We start from the raw sequence: 25026 nt of genomic DNA, 5'->3' as shown, positions 1-25026 counted from the left end.
ATATATATATATATATATATATATATATATAGAGAGAGAGAGAGAGAGAGAGAGAGAGAGAGACACAGACAGACAGACAGACAGACAAGAAGGGAGGAATGGAGAAGGAGAGGGGGGATAGAGAGAAAAGTGAGAGCAGAGGAACAGAAGTAGCAACTTTCTATGGAAATTCAACTGATATAAAGCAGCTGTCACAACAAGGTGTCACAACAGAGCCTTAAAAATCATCTCAGGTATCTTTACCAGACAGGGAAATGTGGCAACCAGGGGCAATATCAGATCATAACAAATTAATCTACAATACCTGGAAGACAGCAAAGGAAAAAAAACCCCACCAATGAACAATACTGCCTCTTAGAGTCTAAGGAAAGATTTTGCAAAAAACATTTGATCTGGTGGAGAATAACTCCTTAAAGTCTCCTTAGATAAAAGAAAGGCTGTGTGGATGGTACATGGGTGAAAATCAGATTCCTGGACAAGGAGACAAGTGATTAAGTCTGCCAGGCTCTGATGAGTCTTACTAGCAAACCAGACATAAAACTGAGAGATGTTTACTTTCCTCCACTCCTGAAGGACATTTGGCAAACCCACAATCTGAAATAAAGATGGTGAAGTCTTCCAGAAACTCCAGATAGCAAATAGCACTAGATTGGTTGAAGGACATGATATCTTGATCCAAAAAACTGAAGGACAGTAGAAAACCTTGGATAGAGCACAGAGACTAGTCAGGAAGATGTGAATTCAAATCTGGCCTGAGACACTTCCTGGGCAAGTTGCTAAACCCTGTTTGCCTTAGTTTCCTCAGCTGTAAAATGAGCTGAAGAAGGAAATGGCAAACCAGTCTAGTATCTTTGCCAAGAAAATCTCAAAAGGGGCCTCAAAGAGTACTGAACAGTATATAACATGAGAATCAACAGAAGAACTGGAGGTTTCTTTAGCCTAAAGAAGAGGGGTGAGGGGGCAGCTGGGTAGCTCAGTGGATTGAGAGTCAGGCCTAGAGACAGGAGGTCCTAGGTTCAAATCTGGCCTCAGACACTTCCCAGCTGTGTGACCTTGGGCAAGTCACTTGACCCCCATTGCCCACCCTTACCACTCTTCCACCTAGGAGCTAATACACAGAAGTTAAGGGTTAAAAAAAAAAAAGAAAAAAAGAAGAGGGGTGAGTATTGGTCATATGTCAGAAGGAACCATTTGGATATTTTTAGGTGGGTGAATTCACAACCTTGGCACTTGGCTGGAGTTACAAACATGTCCTGGGGAAAGATGAGAGTGGGCTTCAAATATCTGAGGGGCTGTCCTGTCAAAGAGACCAATTAGACTTGTTTTACTTGGCCCAAGAGGGCAGAACTAAAAAGAAGTTGCAAGGATAAATTTAGGTTTAATATAACGAAAAACTTCACACATTATAAGTAACAGCCAGGATATATATCTTTAGATGATGGCTGTAGCTACAAGTATGACATTTCCATCAAACTTTACAAACACATGCTGAGCACAGTATTTCTACCCTCTAAAATTCTACCTCCCCCCATCCTGACCCTGAAGAGGAAGTAGCCTTTTTTTTTCCTCACCAGAAGGGAGAATGACCCAGTGCTGGGTGATCATTGCTAAATTGGGTGCAAAGGAGGCAATTGAGGTCACACAGAGAGAACCTGCTGTGCCCAGGAGCAGCTGATAAAACGCCCAGAGGGGTGCAAAATTTCTCAATATCTGTCAGCCCATTGGATGATGTGGCCTGTTCTAGGGAGTCAAGGAATGTGCCTGTCAAACTAGGCTGAGAAATGCCACCTCACCTTCCTTTCACCAAATTCCCCCTGTGACATATATGTGATATGGTAACTCTAGGCAAAAGAGGAAGAAAAAAGGGGCAGTTGAGTGGCTCAGGGGATAGAGAGCCAGGTCTAGATATAGGAGGTCCTGGGTTCCAATTTGGCCTCAGGCACTTCCTAGCTGGGTGACCCTGGGCAAATCACAACCCCACCTGCCTAGCTCTTGAAAGAGTTTCTTTAAACAGAAAAAAAAAAAAAAGAGGAAGAAAAATAAGGGCTCCAAAAGAAGACTTCAGTGGAAGCAGGTGGCTAACCAGAAGATAGAGAAGAGCAGAAAGGAGGTCATGAATTGGCTACTGAGAAAGACGCTGATGGCCACAACTGGTTGAGACATCACGCATGGCTTCCCTCCTCTCTGCTCTGTAACTAGGCCAGGATGATTAATTCAAAGAAAAGCCTGCTTCTAGCCCCAGACTGTGCCCCAAGGGCACTCACAAACTTATCAAGTGTGTTTTGAGTTCAAGCACCTACCAGCTGGAGCCAATACAGCTTAAAGGCCAAGAGGGTTCAGGTGCTATCTCAGCCTGGGATGAAATGAATTCAGGGGTTCATAAAGCCAACCCGTGACTCCTCTGACAAAGATCCTCCTCACACATACTCATTAATATCACAGAAGGGACCTCAAGAGTCTCAAAAGTCCAGGAACAAAAATTGTCCTCTGTAACCTCCCCAATGAGGGGTTGTGCAGCCCATAAATGAAAACCTCCAAAAGAGAAGAGCCTACCCATCACACCAAGTAGCTCCATTTCACCAAGGACAGCTCTCATCTTGGAAGGTTGTTTCTAGCAACAGCCCTAAAGCTGCTTCTGCAACTCTCCCCCCCCCCCCCTCCACTGGGGCCAGCAAACAGTCAGAATTGGCCCACAGTGGAATGGATCCCCCTGACAAAGGCAGGATTTTCCTCTTCGAAATCTTCAGGCTGAGGCTGCAGGAGCACTCATCAGACTGTAGGGATCCCTTTTGGGCATGGGCTGGACCAGAGAGCCACCCAGGTCCTTGCCAATGATCGTATGCTGTGATCCCTCCAACCACTTAAAGACAGCTGCTCTAATGCTCCCAAAGTCTCTTCTCCTCCAGGGTAAAGGGCTCCCAGTTCCTTCAGTGGCCTCTCCTACAGCAGGAGTTTCCTATCCAGGTCACCCTCCTCCTGACTGGTTTGATTTCATCATTCCTCTCCGAACCCAAGGCCGGGGTCCAGATGGGTTCTCTGGAGTGTCTCCCTACACACTCTCCCCAAGGGCTGCCATATCACACCTGAGCAAGAGTCGGACAACCTCGGAGGCCATGTCGGAGCCCCAACCCTACCTGGGAAAGGGTCCCTGACAAGTGGGTCTCTGTAGTCTCCCCTCCTGTTCTGTTCTGTCTGGTCCGGGGCAATCTTCCTTTAATGCAGCAGCCCTTCCATTGCTTGAACCCAGCCGGGTTGCTCCCCTGAAGCCACTTTTCTACAGCTCGTACAGGACACGGACCTCTGCTCATCCTGTCTGCCCAGAACTGGCCACAACACTCCCGAGGGGGCTTAAGGCAGCCAGAGGGCAGGCAGTGGGGCTATTTCTATTTCCAGACCTTCTTAATGCAGCCCAATATCCCATGAGCTTGGACCAGGCTGCACCTTTCCACCGCTGACACCCCCGAAATCTTTTTCAGACCACCTGCTGTCTGTCCAAGACCATCCTTCTCCCTCGCCCCCTCCTCTTTTCCAAGTTCCTCTCTATGGCCCCCTTCCCTTTCCAAACCCTAGACCCACTTCTCAGATTTCCCGCCTCTGCCCAGAGCCTCACCTCCGCCTTCCTTCCGGTAGCCCGCTCGGTTCTGTCTAGGTCTCTCCAGGCTGGGTCACCGATCAGCTGGGAACCCGGAAGCACAGGGCGGAGGGAGGGCGGAGTTACGCCTGCGCCTTGGGCCCTCTTGTAGCCGGCGAGGTGACCTCCAGTCACCGCCTCCATCCCTCCGAGGAACCTCCTCTCCCCAAGATCGGATCTGGGGCGTGGCTACGCCTGCGCCCTGACTCTCCCCATGGTAGGATCTTCCCTATCGCCCCTCCTCTAGGTTAGTATGGGGGCGTGGCGAAGGAAGGGCAGCTCGCCTAGAGGAAAGCATGCGCCCAGAGGACCTGTAAGTAGGGGGCGGAGGAAGGAGCTTTTGCGCAGGCGCATTGGCGGTAGGGGCCTCCGTTAAGCTCATTGATCTCAGAGGCGGGAGTTCGGTTAATCAATCAGTAAACACTTATTAAGCGCCTACTATTAAGCAGGCACTGTGCTAAGCTCCGCTGGGAGAATTCTCATCTCCAGGAACCTAGAGGCTTGGGTGGAAGAAGCAACTGCCTGATTGGAGTGATTCTAGAGCCTTCATGAATAATAGTAAGCAAGCACTGATTAAACACCTACTGTATACCACCAGGCTGGGGATGCAAAGGGCCAAAGAGGGTCGCTGCCCTCCAGGAGCTCAGGATAATAGCATCAGTTACCCTTCCCAGAGGGACTTTAAATTCAGGAAAATGCCTCACAGGTTATCCAACCCACCTACCTGTTGACAGCCTTGCTTATGAAACCCCAAAAGAAACTCCCAGACTGACCAATGGGCCTTCAGGCTCCCTTTGGGCCCTCTGGAGTGGGGTGGGGGAGGGAGTCAAGCCTTCTTAGTTTTTCTAAAAGTATTTAGGCTTCGCCCAGGTACCCTTACAGGCTACAGGCTCTTTCCCCAGCCCCTCAGTAACCAGGTAGTGGTTTCTCTTTGGTTATAACCCCTAAAGTACAAATAGAACCCCAATTTCCAACCTCTGTAAAATGGAGGTAATAGCAGTATCTACCTCTCAGGCTTGTAATCAGATGAGATTATATTCTAGCTATTAGCCACTATAGGGAAAAAGAAACCACATGTCCATAACTGAACACAGAAAATGAAATATCTATACCCATATAAAGCCATTTGGGACAGCAAGGTGGCACAATGGATAGAGGGTGGGGCCTGGAGTCAAGAAGACCCAGGGTCAGATCTGACCTGACATACTTCCTAACTGGGTGACCCTGAGTAAGTCACTTAACCCTGTTGGCCTGTTTCTTCATTGGTCCAATGTGCTGGAGAAGGAAACAGCAAACCATACCAGTGTCTCTGCCAAGAAAACTCCAGATGGGGACACGAAGAATCAGAGAGGACTGAAAAAAAATGACCCAACAAAGTAATTTTGCACAGGACTTCTGATGGGAAATGGCCCTGGAGCTGAACTCAAAGCCAGGAGTTTGACCCTTAGGAAATGAAAACAGCATTAGAAATGATCTAAGAATAAAGCCTGGAATGACTGGGGGAATGGGACCCAGGACAGGAAAGAGGGTGACAAGAGGATATCAGAGCAGAACTCTGGCTCAGAAACAAACAGGAAGGAGGGAGAAGGAACCTTTCTGTAGCACTTCTTTTGCACCGAGCACTTCACAATTATTGTCTCATTTGATCTTCACAACAGCCCTGGGAGGGAAGTGTTGTTGTTATCTCCATTTAACAGATGTGGAAACTGAGGCAGACAGGGTTTGAGTTGGGTGCTCAGGGTTGAATTTGAACTCAAGTCTACTCTAACTTTAAGGTTCTACCCCTGGGACACCTGCATTCCATCCCTGACCTTGACCCTGGGGCGCTACAGACTCTAGGCAAGCTCCTCCCCGTCTGGGTCTCAGTTTCCATATCTGTAAAAGGAGAAGACTGCACTGAATCATCCTTTTGAATTTTCTAGTATAGAGAATGTTTCATCAGTTTGATGGGATGGAGGTGGTGTCAGTTGGGTGGGGAAAGTCACCAAGTGCCTTAGCTTTAATTCTTTTTGTGACAATCTCAGCCAGTGTCATGAGGGTCCTCCCTTGAGCATTCATGGATGCTCCTTTGGAAGGGTCAGTGCTTCCCATATTTATTGCCTAGCACCTTCCCTGGTGCTCCTGTTAGGTCTGTGAGGTCACAAGCTGATTCTTCCTAGAATAACACCCTTCTGGGTTCTCTCTCCCAACTCCCATGATCCAGGCAGAACCTCAGCCTTCTATGGGCAAGCAGAGGCATCTCTAGTACTGTTCACAAGCCCCCATCCATGGGCTTCCAAATAGCCATTAGCCAGCCAAGAATTCATCACTCTTTTTATTTTTTAAACCCTTCCCTTCTGTCTTGTAATTAATGCTCTGTATTGGTTCCAAGGCAGAAGAGCTAGGCAATGGGGGTGAAACGACTTACCCAGAGTCACCCAGCTAGGGAATATCAGAGGCCAGATTTGAACTCAAGTCTTCCCGACTCCAGACCCAGAGTCTGTGTCCTGTAGCATCACAAGCTGAAAGTGTTTCATCCATCATTAACTACCCAAAGCAAACATGGTGGGGACTCTACTAAGGGAGAAAAGAACTGTCCTGGACAGGAATCGTCACAAGCCCACCCTGTTCCTTCCATGCTGACCTCAGTCCCTTTGTACCAACTTTCCCCAGGACTCTGGGTGTCAGGGAGAATGTGCTTTGGGGGGGGGGGGGCGGAGAGGAGGCTCTTGTTTTTATAACTTCTCTCCTTGCTATCCCTTCTTATTAAACAATCCTTTGTAAAAGCTCATGGGTGCCACTTGATTGACTGATGCTGGGGAAGTACACTAGATGGGGGCTCTGGAGTATTAGAAGCCATACTTTGGGGGAAGCTCAGTGGATTTGGAGCTAGGCTTAGAGATAGGAGGTCCTGGGTTCAAATCTGACCTCAGGTGTGTTCTAGCTGTGTGATCCTGGGCAAGTCACTTAACCCCCTTGAATCAGTATTGGTTCTAAGATGGAAGATAAGGGTTGAAAGGGAAAAAAGAGGCTGGACTTCCTTCAAGTTATCCCTAGAACCCTGAATGGAGCCGAGCCAGCTGCCCTCTGGGGCCTCAACCTTTCAGTATGAGAGGGGCTTGGAAGAGTGACCCCGAAGTAGTCTCATTTGATCCTCACAACACTCCCGGGAGAGAATGGGTTATTATTATCCCCATTTTACAGATGAGGAAACCAGGAGGGAAGGTAAGTGGTTGGCCTGGCCTCAGGCAACAAAGTTGGATCCCAGGACTTCTTGGCTCCCCGGAAGGGTCTCCATCTGGGGTGCCTCATGACCTCTTATAAGATAATCTCATCCCTTGTGTTTCATTTTGCTTCTCTGTTAAAGTTTCTGTTTCCCAGGAACTCCTACATTTCCCAGCCCTCCACCCAGCAACATCCTTCCAGAGATAACTTGTGACACCACAAAGTCCCCTCCCGCCCCCCCCCCCCTTTTGACCTCCTCCTCTTGCACAAGACAAGTCACGAGGCTGGCCAGTAGTTTTCCATCCAGTCCTCCTTTGAGTCTTAAAACCCCTTAGCCTTGGGGAAATACCCAGCCTGTCCTCAGGCTCCCCAGCTACCTGAGGGACCCCAGCAGGCCTCCTGGGGCAGGAAGAGGACACTCAGAGGTGGCCAGTAAGAATGGACTGCTGACTGCCCCAGCCCCTTTGGGGGCTTCCATCAGCCGAGTAAGGGACTGTTAATGGAGCCAGGAAGACTTGGCCAAGTTTAACTTTTACAAACCCTGACAGAGACTACCTGGGGAATCCTGGACAAATTAGTATTGTCAGAGCCCCCAGAGGACTCTCTAGGACTCTTTGTAGCATCCCCCACTGATGGAATCCCAGAACTCCTCTGTCCCTCTCCCTTTTCCTCCTCCTTCCCCCAGGTGTCCCCCCTCTGACATGTGGCCTTTCCTGGTTTCCTCAGTTGTCAGGGATCCCTCACTCTCTGAGTCACCGACTTTATTCACATCCTGGATGGACTGGTCCCTGTCAGTGTGGTGCGTCTCCCTCCTCCCCTCCCAGGGGGGACAGGAGAGTTTGCTTCCACTATCTGGGGCCTCTTGGGTGTTCTGCTCAGCTCAGGGAGGCAGACCTGGGAGGGATGTTTGGCGGAGGGGGAGAGGAGCCCGAGGCTGAGTGGAGACAGATTTCCCCCAGATGAAGGGTTGGTAGAACTTGCCAAGACGATGGATTGCACAGCTCGGGGGAGAAGCCAGCCCTAGTCGGGATGACGATTGAACTTGTCAGGGATATTGTCAAAGAGATCTCTGGGCGAGGTCCCTTCCAGCCCAGAGGTTCTAGGGCTCGGGGTTCACTGCACCTCCTGGAAGTGATTTGAGGCCCCTCAGCCTGGGGACTGGGAGCCTGGCCTTGGCCCAGAAAAAACAGGAGCAAATCATTCCTGGGCTTGTAAGGTTTGCTTGCTGTGTTACCAGGCCTAAAGCAAGGCCCTGAAAAAGGGAGAAGAAGGGATCAGTGATGACTTGGAGAGGAATGAAAAGGCCTGGAGCCTAGATTGGACCAGTCTTAGGAGGCAAGATCAGGGCTCCCTTCTAAATTCCTCCCATGCAGAGTCCTTCTGGGTGCTAGCCCCCAGCAGTTCTAAGGGAGCCCCTATATTTATTCTCCTCAGTCTCTGTGGAGACTCCAGCAGGTCAGAACTTCGGGACCTTCCTAGGGTCAGGCTGAGCCCTCCCACCATGGAACCACAGAGGCCTGGGCCCAGGATCTCAGACCAAGGCACCCCCTAGGAGTATGGTAGGTTTTGCTTTTTTATCAACAGACATCAAAGGAGCCCTTTTGGCCAGACACAGATGGTCTGTCTTTCTTCTTTATTTTTCTTTGTTTAAAATAAAAACAACACACTCTTTCCCTTAAGAAAAATAATTTTCCCTTCTTTCCAGATCAGCAGTGACCCCTTTGAGCTAAGGGCGATTCCAATCCCCTGCTTGGCTGGGTGGAGGGGTGGGATTCCTGGAATCCCCTCAGGGCTCAAAACTGGCCCTCCCTCCCTTGAGTGGGCTTCCTTCAATGTCTTCAGACTGAGTAGACCCTGGGAACAGCAAAAGTCAATTGGGCTCAGGTCTCAGGGGATGGGGTCTCCCTGGGTTGGCTCTGGTCCCAGCAAAGGTCCCATCAGTTTCCAAGGTGGGCAGGCCACAGCTCTGCAGAGATCTTGCATTCCAAGAAGCTAAAACCTAGAGCTCCCTGAGGGCAGGGACTGGCTCAGCTATCTCACAGGTTCCCCCTGGCAAGGCCTGGCTCAGAGTTGGGGGGAAGGTTCAAGGGTGATTGGCTGAATAAATGGGCAGGACTTAGTGGCATCTAATTAGGGGGTGAAGTGGGGAGAGCTCAGCAGGCCTCCCAACAGGCCTCAGCTCTCTCCCATTCACTCTTTTTTTTCTTTAACCTTCTGTCATAGAATCAATACTGTGCTTGGGTTCCAAAGCAGAAGTGTGCAGAGGCTAGACTTGGGGGTTAAGTGACTTGCCCAGGGTCACCCAGCTAGGAAGTATCTGAGGCCAGATTTGAACACAGACTTGGCTCTCAATCCACCGGGCTACCTAGCTGCCCCTTCTTCCATTCACTCTTTCTCCGCCTTCAACCTTACTGGGTCTTCATTGAATACGTGAAGGATGGGTGCGCAGGAGTACCCAGACTGCGGGGGAGGAACCTGGGACACACACTCTAACTGGTAACTTCAAGCAGCGAAGAATCCTGGGAAAGTGGTTTTCCCTAAGAAAGGGGCCAGCTCCGCTGTGAGCTCTGGGCCCAAATCCAACCAAGAATGATCTCCTCAATCCGAACAGCTCGCCTTGACAGTCTCAGAGTCGCCTCATGAGCCCAGATTGGCTTTGCCCAAAGAAGTCTTTGTAAGGGCACTCAATGGGCAGCTTCCAGGTTCCCCAAAGACCACAGAGAAGCAGTAGCAGGCTCAGACGACAATGCAGAGATCTTGGCTAGAAGCAAGCATGGCCCACTTGGCTAGCAGCCTTGTGGTTATTCCCCTGAAAATGGCTTCTTGAGGTCTGGAGAGGGACCTTTGGGGTCATTTTTGGGGCTCCCCCTTCCCTCCCAGCATAGTCTCAGTGAGGTCTTGTCCGGCTCAGGGGCCTCGTCCAGCTTGGGCTGAGGACGGCAGGTCTCCCCCAGGAAATTTCCATTCATGGTACCCTCCCCCCAGCATTTTCTGAAGCACGTCCCTTTCCTTTCTGTCTGTCCTTCTGCCTCGTCCTCCCGGCCCCTTGCAGCAGGAGAGAGTGCGGGCGGACTCTGGAGAATGAGAATTGGTATTTGGAGGGCCTGGGCAAGGGCGCCAGAGGAGGAGAGCAGCTGCCACAGTCATGGGGGAGGCTGCCTTTCCCCTGCAAGGCCCCAGGAGCTCAGGCCAAAGGTCATCGTCTTCCCCAGGCAGTTGGGGCTCAGTGGCAGATCTTCTCGGTCATCTCTCTCTGGAATGCCAAAAGCATGGACAAGGGTCAGAACTGAGGATCCGGGAGCCCGCAGGCCTCAAAGCTTGTCCTCCCGCCCCAACCTGGCCCACTCTCCCTGGAGGAGGTGATGATCTTGCGCCCTGGGGCCGATCTCAGTGAATTCTCAGGCCCTCGTGAAGGCTTGTGGCAGGAACATGGTAAAGGAAAGTTCCTTGTAAAACCAGAACAATCTCTGCCTCCCCATGTATCTAGTTGGCATGGTCAGAGTTTTTATATTGGGTTTTCTCACAACAAACCGCATCAAGCCCCAAATACGGATGCCCCAAACCTGAGACCACCATGCAAGGATAGGTCTGAAGAGAAGGCCCGTACTGCCCTCACTAGGTAAGAAAATGGTATTGCCAACAAAATGCCCACAGAGAGGTGGGCTGTCACCCCAGGCAGGAAAACATGGCCTCTGGGGTCACCCAAACCCTCCCCCCACCCCACACACACAGGTATGAATAAATGGACCCTCCAGAGGCAGTTTGACTTGAAGTCAGGAGTCCTTGGTTCAAAGCCTGGCTCTGACAGACACTAGCTCTGTGACCCTGGGCAGTCCGTTAAGCTCTGGGGCCTTTAGTTTCCTCCTTTGTGAAACTGCGATAATAGCAGGCTTGGTGGGGCAGGGGCAGGCCTCAATCCCTGGGAAAGAGGACATGGTAGGTAAGGAGGCAGCAAAGCCTTAAAGTACAGTTGTGGGGCAAGGCCTGAGGCCTGTCTTACCAAGGGCTCCAGCTCCCGGTGGTCCACCAGGCTGAACTCCTGGATAAAGTAATAGAAATGTTTGTAGCAGGTGTTGACATGAGCCTCAGCACCCATCGCGATGATGCCATCAAAATGGTGGATGTAAACATGGACGAAGACACGGAAAAGACGTGTCAGGATCTTGGTGCACACCTGCTGGAAGTTCTTGGGGAAGGGCACCCCTGTGATGGGGAGAAAGAGCTGACTAACAAGCTGGACCCCTGGACATTCAGACCCTCAGATTTCTAGACCTCTGGACACTTGGACCCCAAGACTACCAGACTTTTGGAATCCAAACCTCTGGACATCTGGATCACAGGATATCTAGTTCCCTGGACATTTAGATCCCTAGAATCCAGATCCCCAGCTATCTAGGCCCTGGATACTTGGACCTCTGGAATCTAGATTCCCCCAAATATCCAGAAAGCTGGACCCCAGGACATCCAGATTCCTAGCTATGTAGACCTCTGAACATGTGGCTCCTAGAATCCAGATCCCTGGACATCTGGACCCGTGGACATCCATATCTCTAGACATTAAGCCCCCAGGATCCAAGACTATCCCAAAGACTCATGATGAAAAAATGCCATCTGTTGCCAGAGAACAAACTGATGAAGTCTGAATGCAGACTAGAACATACTATCTTTTTTTGTTGTTGTTCATAATCTCTTCTACAAAATGACTAATATGGAAAAATATTTTATATGATTGCACATATAAAATTTATATCAGATTGTTTATAGTCTCAGGGAAAGGGGAGGGGAGGGAGGGAGAGAATTTAGAGCTTAAAATAAATTTTAAAAGAATACTAAAGATTGTCTTTACATGTAATTAGGGGGAAAATAAATATTATTTTTTTAAAAAGACCTCAAGACACCAAGGTTCCTGGACACAGGGACCTCTAGACATTTGGATCCCTGGACATCTAGATTCCTGGGTATCTAGACCCCTAGACATCTGGAACTTGGAATATCCAGAATCTTGGACAATGGGACTCCTGAACAATAGTTTCCTCATGTGCACTCTACCCCCATTTCCAAGCTCATTATCTTGGGGAAGAGCAGGATACTGGGGATCTTGCAAAGGAGTGGGAGCCTCACAAAAATAATTTAAAAATAGTATTTTTTTAAAAAATCGTCTATTCTCAAGTGCCTACCATGTGCAACATGGCACAGCAGATAGAGTGCAGGCTCCAAGTCAGGAAGATCTGAGTTCAATTCAGCCTAGATACTTCCTAGCTGTGTGACCCTGGACAAGCCACTTAACCCTGTTGGCTTCATCTCTAATAAAACCACAAATGGGGTCACCAAGACTTAGACATGACTTAAAAAACCAACAACAACCATGTGCCAAACACTGTGCCAGGTAACAGATACAAAAATCAAAACTAAACAGGTCCTATCCTTCAACGCTGGCAAGATGGCAGCCAAAACCATAAACGTCCTCAGCCAATTCACCAGATGGAAAAATAGCATTTCTAAATCTTTTTTTCAATTCACTTCAGTCTGGCTTCCCTCCCCACCATGCCCACTGAACCTCTAAATCAAAAGGACGGCATTCAGTACTCACTGGTAGCCTCTGCCACTGCTGGAAATCACCTCTAAAACACAGCTCCTACTTCTAAATCTCTCTAAAATGTATAAAGCACTCTCTCCACAACCCTATGTAGCAGGTAAACTGAGGGTTATTAGTCCCATTTTACAGATGAGAAATCCTAGGCTCTGAAAACCTAAGTGATGTGTCCAAAGTTGCATAGCTAGTAAATATCTGGGACTTGAATACAGGATCCTCCTGACTTCCAGGCTTGCCCATTTTCCTTATTCCATGTTGCTTCTGTCTCAGCTGTTCTCTCTTCCCAACATTTCAGAGACCACCCTACTCTCTAGTTCTAATTAGTCCACCTCTGACTCCATCTGCTCCAGAAAGCAGAGGCTAAATGACAGAGGAGTTGCCTATCTCTCAAGCTCATATTGCCCTAAACCGGACTCATTGTCCTTTACCTCAGACCCTCCCATCTTCTGAATGTCCACAGTCACTGGAGCATTGAGTGAAGAGTGACTTGTCCAGGGTCACCCATCACCATATGTCTTAATAAATGGTTGCTGAACTGAACCATCAGGTTTCCTTCTTCTATCTCTGATATCAAATCATGACACAAACAATGGTCAGGATTTCTGTTCAATATTGGGAAAGACTTTCCAACACACTGATCTACGTGGATAGCCTTCTCCAGTAGTGAGCTCTTCGTCACCCGTGATATGTAAGTAAAGGCTGCATGGCCACCTGGTGGAGATGTAGATGGATTTTGAGAGGAACTCAATGGTTTTAGAAGTAGCTGGGGAGTCTGGGTTCGGTTATCTTCCATGTAAGCGGTTACACCCATGTTTTCCTGGAAATCAATGTTATCTGATGGGTGTGACATGAAATATGTATATAGAAAAGGTGAGGGTCAGAGTGAAGGACGGAGGCCAATGATTGGCTCCAGGGAAGTGAGACCCAAGATTAGAAGGGAGGCAGGAATGCTGCAGCCAGGGCCCAAAGACCATCTGGTTGTAGTCTGGAAAGAAAAGTGGCCTGGGAAGGCTTTCTGGGGGAGAAGGAATGACTGGTTCAGCCATCATGGAGTTTGTTTTCCTCTACAACTGGGATTATCCAGCCTGTTAAGAGAACACTGTGACCAAGACACTATATGTAGGGGACCCTGAACCCAGCAGGGTCTTGTGGCCATGCTGGGTATCTAACTGACTGTCCCATATGGGGTTTCTTCTCGGTATGGATGGGCGGTAGCTCTCAAAGGCTCTGTTGGTGGTACAAAACTTCTGGTAGAACCTACCAAATGGGAGACTTTGAGTCAAGGCCCAGAGATGAACCAGGCCTGTTGTCTGAAGTCAGAAACATGGAATCTGACTCCTCCAGGAAGGAATCTGTGCTGCAACATCCCTGATGAGGGATTGTCCAGCCTGCTTCAAGACCTTCAGGGAGGGGGTGCCCACTCCCTCCCGAGACAGCCCAGGCCACTTTAGTAAGTTCTTCCTGGCATTCAGGCTAAATGGGCATCTTAGCAACAACTCCTTTCCTTCCACTGTTCTTAGTTCTGACCTCTGGGGCCAAGCAGAGCAAGGTGGATCCTTCTTTTATATCAAAACCTGTCAGACATCTGAAGACAGCTCTAGTGTCCTCCTGAGGCTTCTCCTTTCCAGGTTAAACATCCCTGATTCCTTCAACAGATGCTCCTATGACATGGACCCAAAGTCATTCTCTATCTAAGCTACTCTGCTCTGGATTGTCTCCAGCTCATCAATGTCCTCCTTTTCCCCCCTGTTTTCAACCTTTACTTTCTGTCCTAGTGACAACTCTAGGACAGAAGGACCAGGGCTAGGCAAACAGGGTTAAGTGACACGCCCAGGGTCACACAGCTAGAAGATTTGAACTCAAGTCCTCCGGCTCTAAGCCTGGTACCCTATCCACTATGCCACCTAGCTGCCCCTGATCAAAGTCCTTCTTAAAATGTGATGCCCAGAAATGAACCTGGTATTCCAAAGTAGGCCTGACCTGGGCAACGAGCTGATCCCAGATCTCCTGGGCCAGTGACCCCTGTGAGGTCACATTGACAGGGGTTGTGGCTCTCATGCTGCCAAGGCCACTAAGAAGTGACCTTAGGGATAATAAGGTAGAATTCCAGAAAAGGGAAGCAACTTGACCAAGGTGACAAAGCAGTGAATGACAAAGGTAGAATTTGAACTCATATCCTCTGACTCCAAATCCATCATCCCTCCCACCACCAGGCCACCTCCCTGCACTTGGCCTTTGGTTCTTTAGGCTATATCCCCCTGGTCTCTCTAATAGCACGGTCTTGTCTCCCTCTGACCTGAGCCATTTCCAAGCTTTTTCAGGTTCTCCTTGAGTCCCTAAGCACTCCCTTTCTCATCCTTTCTCTAACCCCCAACGAGGAAGATCACTTCTTGAGGGGATGAGTGGAGAGACTTCTGGAAGGAACCTCCAAGTTCACCACCTCCTTCTTGGGTAGACCATTAGTGTTAGGGAGCTCTCCATTGGGAAGTCACAATGCAGCCCAGTGATCTTGCCAACCAATATGGTGGCCAAGTACTGGGGAAAAGGGAGTGTTTCTGTGCTCCCACCATAGAATGGGAAGGGTGGAGCCTAGAAGCCTACATCAACACTGGCGGAGACCACAAGCCACAGAGAGATTCCATTCCCCAGAGAGGAAGCTGGGCTGGGGATCTTTATGGAACAGGGTTGAGGCCTTACAAGCCCTTATGCTTCTGGTATCTTTTCTTAGATAATCCTCTCCCACTTCCCCAGCCCCAGCAGACCAAGGCCAGGCGCACCTCAGCAACTGAGTGGGCAGGAGATCCCCACAGGCCCAGCTTCTGGCGCAGGAGATAAGATGGGGTTCCCAGGGGGAGGAGAATATACTCGGTGTTCTTTCTTCCCAGGAGCCCCCGTCCTCCCTCTCCAGAGCTCTATCTACAACTCAAGGACTTATTTGATGGAAGAGTCACAGTCCTGCCTTCAGGAAGCTCCCTAGATTCCAGGTCCAGAGTCCCCTGAAGTCTGGGGGGTTCCCAGGGCAGAGCCAGGCCTCCTCTTGGACCTGTGGCTGTCCCCATTCAGACCAGGGGTTCCCCAGCGCAGAGCTGCGTCTGTTCCCCACAGGGCTTGCTGGCTCCCCCAGTCTTTGCCTCCCTCCCACCACAGCCAGGGCACTCACCCACTTGGGTGGGGAAGACGTCTTCGTTGTTGATGAGACCCTCGATCCAGTCCATGAGCAGAGACATGTATCGGGGCGCGGGCAGCTTGGCGGGTCGCCGGTACTGTTGTTCGTCTTGCCAGCGGTACTCGTAGCGCGGGCCGCCCGACATCACGGGGCAGCTGGCCTCCGTGCAGCACTCGCCCATCGTGCCGTAGATGAGGTTGATGCGATTAAAGAAGTCGACCACGTGCACTGCCAGCCAGTCATTGATGCTCTCGCCCGGGGGCAGCCGCACCACGGCCCGCAGGTCCAGGCCGGACTTCAGCGAGGCCTGCGCCTTCTTGTAGAGCTCGAAGCGTTCCGTGCCCGGCTCAAAGCGCTTCCGTGGCCGGAATGTCTTGTCCTTGTTGAATACCTGTTTCAGGCATAAAGCCATCGCTGGGCAGGGTGGCCGGAGCAGCTCTGGCCTGCAAGAAATAGAAGAGCTATGAGCGGCTAGCCCCTGCCCTCAGGCCCCACAACCACAAATGCCCCCCAGTTTGGGCAGCTTGCCGTGCCCCCATACTGTGTGACCCACAGCAAAGACCTTTAAAACCTCTTTGAGCTTTATTCCTCATCTGTAAAATGAAAGGGTTTTAATTCTCTGGCCTCTAACATCTAGGATCCCATGATCTCTCCCTGGGCCTCAGTTTCTGTAAAATGACGAGGTTTTAATTCTCTGGCCTCTAACATCTAAGATCCTATGATCTCTCCCTGGGCCTCAGTTTCTGTAAAATGACAAGGTTTTAATTCTTTTGCCTCTAATATTTAGGATCCTATGATCTCTCCCTGGGCCTCAGTTTCCTCATCTGTAAAATGAGGGGGGTGGGAGGTGGGTATGAACCTTTAAGGTTCTTTCTAGCTTCAAATCACCGAGCTGGTTATTTTCTGGCTTCCGTGTATTTGTTTATATCTTCCTAAAACCTGGAATGTTTGTCCTCCCCCAAACCCCCATAATGAAATCCTACTCATCCTTCCGAGTCCAGCTCAAATCCTCCCTCCTATAGGAAGCTTTCTGGATGGCATCCACACTCAACATTTATTGTGGACTTCCTTTGGGCCACAGCCTGCCCCACTCCACCCTCTCCGGGCAGCTTACTGCGCCCTCTCGGATGTCCTCAGCGTGCCGGCTGAGCACTGTGTGTCTGGGCAGAGGCTAAGGAGCCCCCTGCTAGAAGCCAAGCTCCGTGAAGAGGGGCTGGGCGGATTTTATGGAAACTGTGCATCTCCCCCGGACCGTGCCACAGGTGGTGGACTCTCGGCCTTCTCCGTTCTCCCTGGGCTACGTCAGAACCACGGACCAGGTCCAAGGCCAGCCACCCTTGACACAGACACCTGACACTGCCCTGCAGAGAGGCCGAACATCATCTTCCTCTTTTTCAGCTGTTAGCTGGAGGGTTCCTAGGCAGGGGGCTGGACACGATGGCCGTCACTGACCACAGCTGGCCCGTGCTTTGTGTTGGTTGGCAGTGGGACGCTTCCTCCTGGATATCCCGTCGTTCTTCCGGCCCGGGGATTCCCAGGGCATGGGGGAGGGACCTTTCTGCCCAAAAAGCTCTTTCCGGTTTTTCCGGCTAAAGAGGAAAGGGCCCAGCAGGATGTGAGGGCCCCAGGCTGGGGAGGTGGGGGTGGAGGGGCCCGCTTGGAGGACTGACGGGAGCACTCCATCAGGGGGACGCTCCATACTTGGGGTGGTGGGGATGGCAGGGAAGGATGGGCTTCCTCATCCAGGAAGACTTTAATTCAGCAAATGTGTAGCAAAGCCCGGCTCAGCGCTGGGAGGACAAGATCAACAATCAGGCAGCACCTCTCCCTGCCAAGGTTGCTGCTGGCTGGCCAGACAGGGAAGGGTGCTAGCAAACACCCAAGTGGTGCTTGGAAGGCACCCAGCACTGGACAAGAGAGAACGAAAAGATGGTGAGGTGCAGCCTCAGGGGACCTTCCAGAAGAGATAGCCACCTAGTCCTAGAATCCCCAGTGTCACATCCCCAACAAGGGGTCATTCAGCATCTCCCCAAAAGAGAGGGACCCCAGCATCTCCACTCTGGAGAGAGCTCCTGGTTCTGGTTCATCCCCCCTCCACATGGCAGCTCCTCAGATACTTGAAGACAGCTCTCATGAACCCCTGAGTCTCCTCTTCACCCCGTTAAATGTTCCCAAGTTTTTCAGCCGATCCTAAGTGTGACATGGACTTGAGATACTTGTTTCGAGAGGCTTTTGTTTTAAAAAAAAACCTTTACCTGAATCATGTAACCATGTTAAAAATGAATATTAATAAATGTTTAAAAAAAAAAAACAAAACCTTTACCTTTTGTCTTAGAATCAATACCAACCATTGGTTCCAAGGCAGAAGAACAGGAAGGGCCAGGCAACAGGGGTTAAGTGACTTGCCCGGGGTCACACAGCTAGGAAGTGTCCAAGGCCAGATTTGAACTCCTGTCTCCAGGCTTGGTTCTCTATCCACTGAGCTCTCCAGATTGGGAGGCTTTGCTCTGGGGACACCAGTGAAGCAGGTGCTGTGGACTCCTGGCCCTTCCCCTTCTGGGTGGCCTTATCTGTGGTGCCTCCACTTGTAGCCTGACCAAAGGGACTTGAACAAAGCCAAAGATTGCTTTCCCTTTCTTGGCTATCATCTCCCTCTGCTGACTCACCTGCAGGATCCTGATTAGCCTTGGACCCTGCCCTTGCTCTTAGCCTGTCTCGCTTGGAACCCTTTCAACACCTGCAGGTTCGGCCTATCCAGTATTCATGGTGGCTCTTCTGGGTAGTTCTGACAGTGCAGGCCCATCACATACTCCTCTCTGGAAGGTCTCTCCTAGCCTGCAAGCTCCCAGAGCAGGGCCCAAGCTCAAGCTCCTTTGGACTCATCCAAGGGGATTCAAACTATCCTCTAGCCTTGGACTAGACTCTACCCTTGGTCATCCCTTTCACCCCTCGTTCCATCAGTGATGGGGGCTGGGGTAGCAGATGACTCTGCAGAAGCTTTATGGAGATACATCTGCTGACTCTGGGTCTGGACAGTTCACTTCCTTTCTATGTCAAATATAGCTCCAGGGGCAGCGAGGTGGCACAGTAGATTAAGTGCCAGGTCTGGAATCAGGAGGACCTCTGTTCAAATATGACCTTAGACACTTCCTAATGGTGTGATCCTGGGCAAATCATTTAACCTCAACTGCCTAGACTTTGCTGCTCTTCTGTCTTAGAATTGATAACTAAGCAGGGGACAGCTGGGTAGCTCAGTGGATTGAGAGTCAGGCCTAGAGACGGGAGGTCCTGGGTTCAAATCCGGCCTCAGACACTTCCCAGCTGTGTGACCCTGGGCAAGTCACTTGACCCCCATTGCCCACCCTTACCACTCTACCACCTAGGAGCCAACACACAGAAGTTAAGGGTTTTAAAAAAAAAGAATTGATAACTAAGGGAGATAGTAAGGGTTTAAAAAAGAAGAAAAAAGAAATATGGCTCTCCCCAGTCCCCCTCTTATCTCCCATCCCATATTCCTGAGCAGGGGAAGGTACAGGTGGAGCCAGTGAGGCACAGAACCTGATGATGTTGATTAGAGTCCAAGAACCCATTTCCCTATAAACTTGACCATTGCTGGCCTTCTAGCACTGAAGTATTCTGGGCAAAAAGGGCATTTTTTTCCCATTTATTTAATTCATTTTTTTTCATTATAAAGATCTTTTATTTTGCCAGTTACATACTACAACAAATTTCTATATAATTTTTCTGAACTTATATGATCCAAATCATCTCCTTCCCTCCCTCCTTCTGGAGATGGTCACATGTGATCATGCAAACATATCTCCATGTTGATCATTTTCGTAGCATAAAACCAAAACCCCAAGATTAAAACCCCCCAAAACTAAAGGGAAAAATCACACGTGGGCAAAGGACCTGCCTTTGGAATCTTACACATTTACTCTCCTCTGTCTATTCTGTCATCCGGCTACACTGACATTCTTTCTGTCCCTTAAACCCAGCACTCCACTTCCCATCTCCTTGCCTTTGTCCTTCCTGTCCCTCATGCCTGGGATGCTTTCCCTCCTCATCTCAGCTTCCCACTTTCCTTCAAGACTCAGTTCACATCCCATCTTCTGCTGGAGGCTTCTCCCACTCCCCTTGCTTGCTGGTCCTTTCCCCGTCGGATTCCCTTCTATCCAATCCATCTCTTCTGGGTACCTCGCCATTTCCCTTATCAGAATGGGTGCTCCTTGAGGGCAGGGATGGGGACTTGGTTCTTTTTGTATCTCCAGGGCTAAGCTGATTGACTCTCAGACCTCACAGCATACTTTCTCCATTCTAAGTCCATGCCTTCCAACCCAAGGGCTGAGGAGGGATATGGGAAAAGAGCTAAAAATGGCGGACACGTTGGCAGATGTCAAGGAGGCCAGTCCAGAGAGGGCTGAGGACCAGGGAAAGGAAATAGCATTGAAGATCCTTCATCATTTGGCTCCTTGATGCCCTTTCTCATGCTCTGGGTCACAGGTGAATAACCAGCTTTCCCTAAATTTGACCCTACATCTACTACCTCCGTGTATTTGAGCAAGCTGGTAGTCATGCCAAGCACGCACTCCCTCCTCCTTCAATCTCCTCTCAGAAGTTGGTTTTGGTTTTTGGCCAGATTCCTCTGAAGAGCCATCCCTGTTCTCCTCTGAGCCAGCTACTCCCCACTCCACCCCCATCTCAAATTCCCTCATACTTATTTTCTTATGTACATACTATACAGTAGAGTAGAAGCCTCCATGTTTGTATCTCCACCTCCAGAGCCCAGCACAGTTGCTGCTGACTGGAAAAGCACTTGGTTCTTTTTGTTTTTGTTTTTTTACCTTCTTAGTATCAATTCTAAGACAGAAAAGTGGCAAGGGTTAGGCAATTAGAGTTAAGTGACTTGCCCAAGCTCATACAGCAAAGAAGTATCTGGGAAAGATTTGACCTCAGGTTCTCTTGATTCTAGGTCTAGTGCTCTTTCCACTAGGCTATCTAGCTGTCCCAAGGTACCTAGTTCTTCTTGGCTCCAGAGGGTGGTGACAGGAGCCCTGGGGGACAAATAAGATCTAGTCCAGAATGGAGGGACTGCCTGGTAAGAGAGTGAGCTCCCCATCCCTGAAGGTCTTTAAGCAGACCGTGGCTGAACCCTTGTTGGACGTTTTCAGTAGGGAATCTGGCTGGGGGAAGTGGCAGGCCAAAGGACCTCTAAGATTCCTTTCATCTCTGAGATTCAGTAGCCAGTTATGGAGCCTGTCCTTCCCTCCCTGCTTCTCCCCCACCCCCCACCCCAAGCTCAGCTGTTATTCTTTGTTTCAGGGCAAAGGCCGGGGAGGGGAGATTACATTTATTGAGAAGTAACAATGATGTTTTCAAAAGAAAACCCGTTTTAAAAAAAGTTACAAGAGCTTCTTCTCCTCTCTGAGGCTTCTTCTCTCCCAGGATGGGGGTTCTGTGATGCTGGGGGGGGGAGTCAAGGGCCAGGGTAAGGGGGAGATAGACAGAGGGATGTATCTGGCTCATGTAACCCCTTGCGGCTGCCACCAGTGCAGAGATCCTGGTCAGGGGGTGGCTGGTTAGGGCTCAGCTCACTCAGCTTTTTCCTCTCGGAGGAGGGGCTCACGGGGCATAGCTCTCCTGGACTCCCCTTTGAGTCCCCAGCCCTGGACCCTCACACTGATCACCCCCAGGGGATACCGGAGCGCTCCAGCAATTCTTTAAGCAAGCCAAGCCCTCCAAGCTGGTTGTTGTTGCTGTTTCCCCTTTTTGTGGGGTCTTAGTGATTCAGGCTGGGGGTGGGTGGAAGATGGGTGGGCCTTACCCACTCCCAGGGGGCCTCCTCACCTACCCTGGAGCTGAAAGTGCCTTTAGAAATGCCCTTGACTAGCCCCTTCTTTTGAGGGCATCATCCCCTGAGACACTCCAGTGACAATGCTGACAACACTCTTTCTATCATAGAACATTATTCTTCCTTTACTGAGGAGAACAGCTGGGGAGCATTGGAAATGGGCTTAGAACCAACTCATCTGTCCGTTCCAGAGCACTGCCTCTTAGACAGTCTGCTGTCTGTCACACACCCCCCCTCCCACCCAAGCAGAGCCCATGTTTAAGATACAACCCTACAATCCTGCCCTCTCCTCTTCTGGTCCTTTCCCAGGAAGGGAAGCGAGTCCATGACAGAAACCTCACACTATCCCTCCCCTGCCCGCTCCCTGGCCAGTCTCTAATTCCTTTAATTCGGGGTGAGGGACCTATTGGGTGGGCAGGAGCCGGCTCTGACTTCTCTGACCTAGGAAGCCTCTGGAGAGATGGGGGAAGGCCCCTAACGAAGGGCCGGGGGTTGAACCTTGTGGAGAGCAGCTAAATGAGCCCTAAGAGGCCTCCTAAAAGAGAAGCTGCCTTCCTGCCCAGAGCAGAGGGGCTGGATGACCTCGAGCAGTGGTTGCCAAACTTTTTTTGGCCTGCCACCCCCTTTCCAGAAAAAATAGTACTTAGCGCCCTGGAAATTAATTTTTTTAAAATTTTAATAGCAACTAATAGGGAAGATAAATGCACCTGTGGCCATCACTGCTTCCCCTGGATCAATGCAGCACCCACTAGGGGGCGGTGGTGCCCACTTTGGGAATCACTGAACTAGAGCATGAAGGTCCAAAGTGAGCTTTGCAGAAGCCCTGGTAGGCTCCTGCAGAGGGATGTGTGGCTGCTTCTTTTCCCCTGGGTCTTTGGGCCCAGGGTATCCTGTGGGTCGCTTTGGGCAAGGCTGTATCTGGGGTGATGGGGAGGGGGCAGAAGGATGAAGGAAATGAACTTTCTAGCTTGAGGAAGGGAGAGGGAATAAGGCCAAGAGTCATGAGTCTACCTGGCCCTTTCTCTAAAGCTTTGAAGTGAACAAAGCATTTTCCCCATAAACCTTTGGAAGGTAGAAAGTAGAAAGACTAATTGTCTCTATTTTATAGCTAGAGAAACCGAGGCTCTGAGAGAGAAAGCTGTCTACATTGTCAGAAAGAGGACTCCGCCTCAGGCCAGTGCTGACCTCTGGAGGTGACCAGCACCAGAGATTGGACTCTGTGAGAGGCTGGAGGGCCCCCCTTAACCAGAAGCACCACCTCTCCTTCCTTCCCATGCCCTTTGGGAGTTAGTTACTAGCCTTTTGGGGAAGGGGAGGAAGGGAAGATTCCATGTCAGTGCCTCCGTGGGCCAGAGTTGACGACCCATCGGGGTGAGCTCTGGGGAGGAGAATAGCTGGGGAGCATTGGAAATGGGCTTAGAACCAACTCATCTGTCCGTTCCAGAGCACTGCCTCTTAGACAGTCTGTCTGTCCTCCCTCCCTCCCCCCGCCCCCCAAGCAGAGCCCATGTTTAAGATACAACCCTACAATCCTGCCCTCTCCTCTTCTGGTCCTTGTGGGGGCCATGGGGCTAGTAAAAGGGCTCTAACACCTTTTCAGCTCAAGGTGCTATGTTCCTCTGATTCAAATGGTCTTCCTTTGAAGCCACAAAGCCCAGAGAAGGCCAGCCCCCCAGGGCCCAGACTCTCCTTCTAGTCTCTGTTCCCCTAGTGCCTAGCACAGAGCAGAGCACACACACAAAGCAGGTGCTTAATAAATGCCCATGGGTCTTGCTGGGGGATCTTGGGTAGGGGTGAATCCTCTCCTTTCACCCCTGTTTCTTTCTTGGTAAAGTAGGCAAAAGTCAGGGCAAATCCATCCCTCCTGGGTTTTGGGGTGAAGCCAAGGAGGAGAGAGGAGATGGCACCTGCTTTGGGAAGGATCCCCCTTGCTTCCTGCCTCTCATAGCCCTTCCCTAGATTTTCAGCGTCCCAGAAGTGGAGTTGCCATGAGGTCCAACCCATACCAGAAGGAATCCCCAATGGGACACCCTGAACCAGGGAGGAGGCGCTCACCACAGTGTGGACAACCTCTCCTCCGCTGGGACTCCCTCAGTGGACCTGTGGGCAGCTCTGTCTCTCCCTAAGGCCTTCCAGGGCCTCTTTGGAGGGGAAAAATTCAAGCCTGGGAGATGGGACAACTGGACACAGGAACCAGGGCAAGTCCCTCTTCTCCCACAGGCCTCAGTTTCTTCCAGTGTACCATGGATTCTCTCGTATCTCATCCCCCCTGCAGCTCATATTGACTATGCAGGGCCAAGTCTGGGCTGGGGATTTCCTGCCCCAGAGAAGTCACCTAAGGGGGGCCTCGTTTTTCCTCTTTAGGAGGATGGAGACCATGACACTAGCCTGCCTCAGAGGGTTGGGGGAGGGGAAATGGTGGTCATTTCCCCCCTCCCCCCATGACTAGTCTCCTCTGGACACCCCCTGGTGTGGCCTCCCCCCTCCCCCCCCCAGCCCTTCCTGGGCATCGGACAACACATCCTCCCTGCTTCTGGGTCCCCTAACTTAGGAAGCCCAGATGGGGAAGGGAGAGGGGGAGGACATTGACTTGGGACTCTCCAGATGCCACTAACTTCCTGTAACGCTTGGGGCAAGTCCAGTCCCTGCTTGGTGCCTCAGAGTCTTCCACCATGATTTCTAAGGCTCAATGGATTTCACCTTCTACCAAAGAGCTGCCTCAAACACACCTCCTCCAGGAAGGCTGCCCTGCCCTGCCTCGCCCAGCCCAGTCCAACCCCGCCCACATGAAGTCAAGTCACTCAGAGTGGAGTTGGCCCTGGAGGGCCCCAGGGTGACTTGGGGCTACCAGGGGCTCCAGGCATTATCTCACCAATCCCCTCTCCCCCGCTCTATTTTATAGAGGGGGAAACTGAGGCTCAGCCTGGGGCTGTCGAAGATGCCGGTGAGAGGTAGTAATAAGAAGGACGCTAAAACGAGTCCACATTCGTCTCAGGCTTAAGGTCTGAAGGAATAATATGCACAGAAAGGGGCTCCCCGCAGCCCTAGGAGGCAGAAATAGAATCGCGCCCATTCCCCAGAAAGGAAAACTGTGGCAGAGCTAAGATTGGAAGCCCTGGAGCTCTCCCCCCGCACCCCATCCGCCTCTCGGACCCCGCGCGCTGAAGTAGGTTCTCATTCGGAAGGGGCTCTCCTGAGGACGGAGGCCTGGTTTCCCCCGGCCCCGCGCCCGTGCTCCTGGCAAAGAGCCCTGCTGGGCGCGGCGTGCCCGGTACTGCGGCTCGGGCCGGCCCCTCCAGGAGGCAGCGCTCACCCCTCGCCGTGCCCGGCCAGTTCCGGAGGAGGGCGGGGACTCAGGGAGGGTCACTCACCGGGCACAACCGATTGTCCGTCCGTTCCTCCGCCCGGGAGCTCGGTCCGCTCTGAGTGGGGCCGGCCGCCGGACACCGGGGGCGGCTGAGGCAGCGGCTGGCAGCGGCGGCTGCGGCTGTGGTTATTGCTCGCCCTGCCGGGCCGCGGCTCAGCTCCGGGGGATCTCGGCCCGCCCCACTCTGGCCCCGCCCCCGCCACGCTGCCAGACC

The 25026-nt window shown here is 51.1% G+C and overlaps 2 protein-coding genes across 2 annotated transcripts in view; both read right to left on the bottom strand.

Moving 5' to 3' along the window:
• The window catches only part of MKNK1 (MAPK interacting serine/threonine kinase 1), a 50017-nt gene extending 46348 nt beyond the window's left edge, over positions 1-3669 (bottom strand). The window contains exon 1 of the mRNA XM_044676203.1: positions 3611-3669. The gene's annotated coding sequence lies outside the window, so the exon portion shown is untranslated. The remainder of the gene's footprint in view (positions 1-3610) is intronic.
• Positions 3670-9146: 5477 nt separating this feature from the next.
• Positions 9147-24872, bottom strand: MOB3C (MOB kinase activator 3C). The gene is made up of 4 exons (XM_044674088.1): positions 24817-24872; positions 15589-16037; positions 10836-11038; positions 9147-10088 (listed from the first exon to the last, which is right to left on the bottom strand). Exons 2-4 carry the CDS (start codon positions 16004-16006, stop codon positions 10059-10061), a joined length of 651 nt encoding a protein of 216 aa, XP_044530023.1. The 5' UTR covers positions 16007-16037; positions 24817-24872; the 3' UTR covers positions 9147-10058.
• Positions 24873-25026: the final 154 nt, after the last annotated feature.

The sequence above is a fragment of the Gracilinanus agilis genome, chromosome 4 (assembly GCF_016433145.1).
Source record: "Gracilinanus agilis isolate LMUSP501 chromosome 4, AgileGrace, whole genome shotgun sequence".
Classification (NCBI taxonomy): domain Eukaryota; kingdom Metazoa; phylum Chordata; class Mammalia; order Didelphimorphia; family Didelphidae; genus Gracilinanus; species Gracilinanus agilis.
This window is presented reverse-complemented; position numbering and strand designations above follow the sequence as displayed.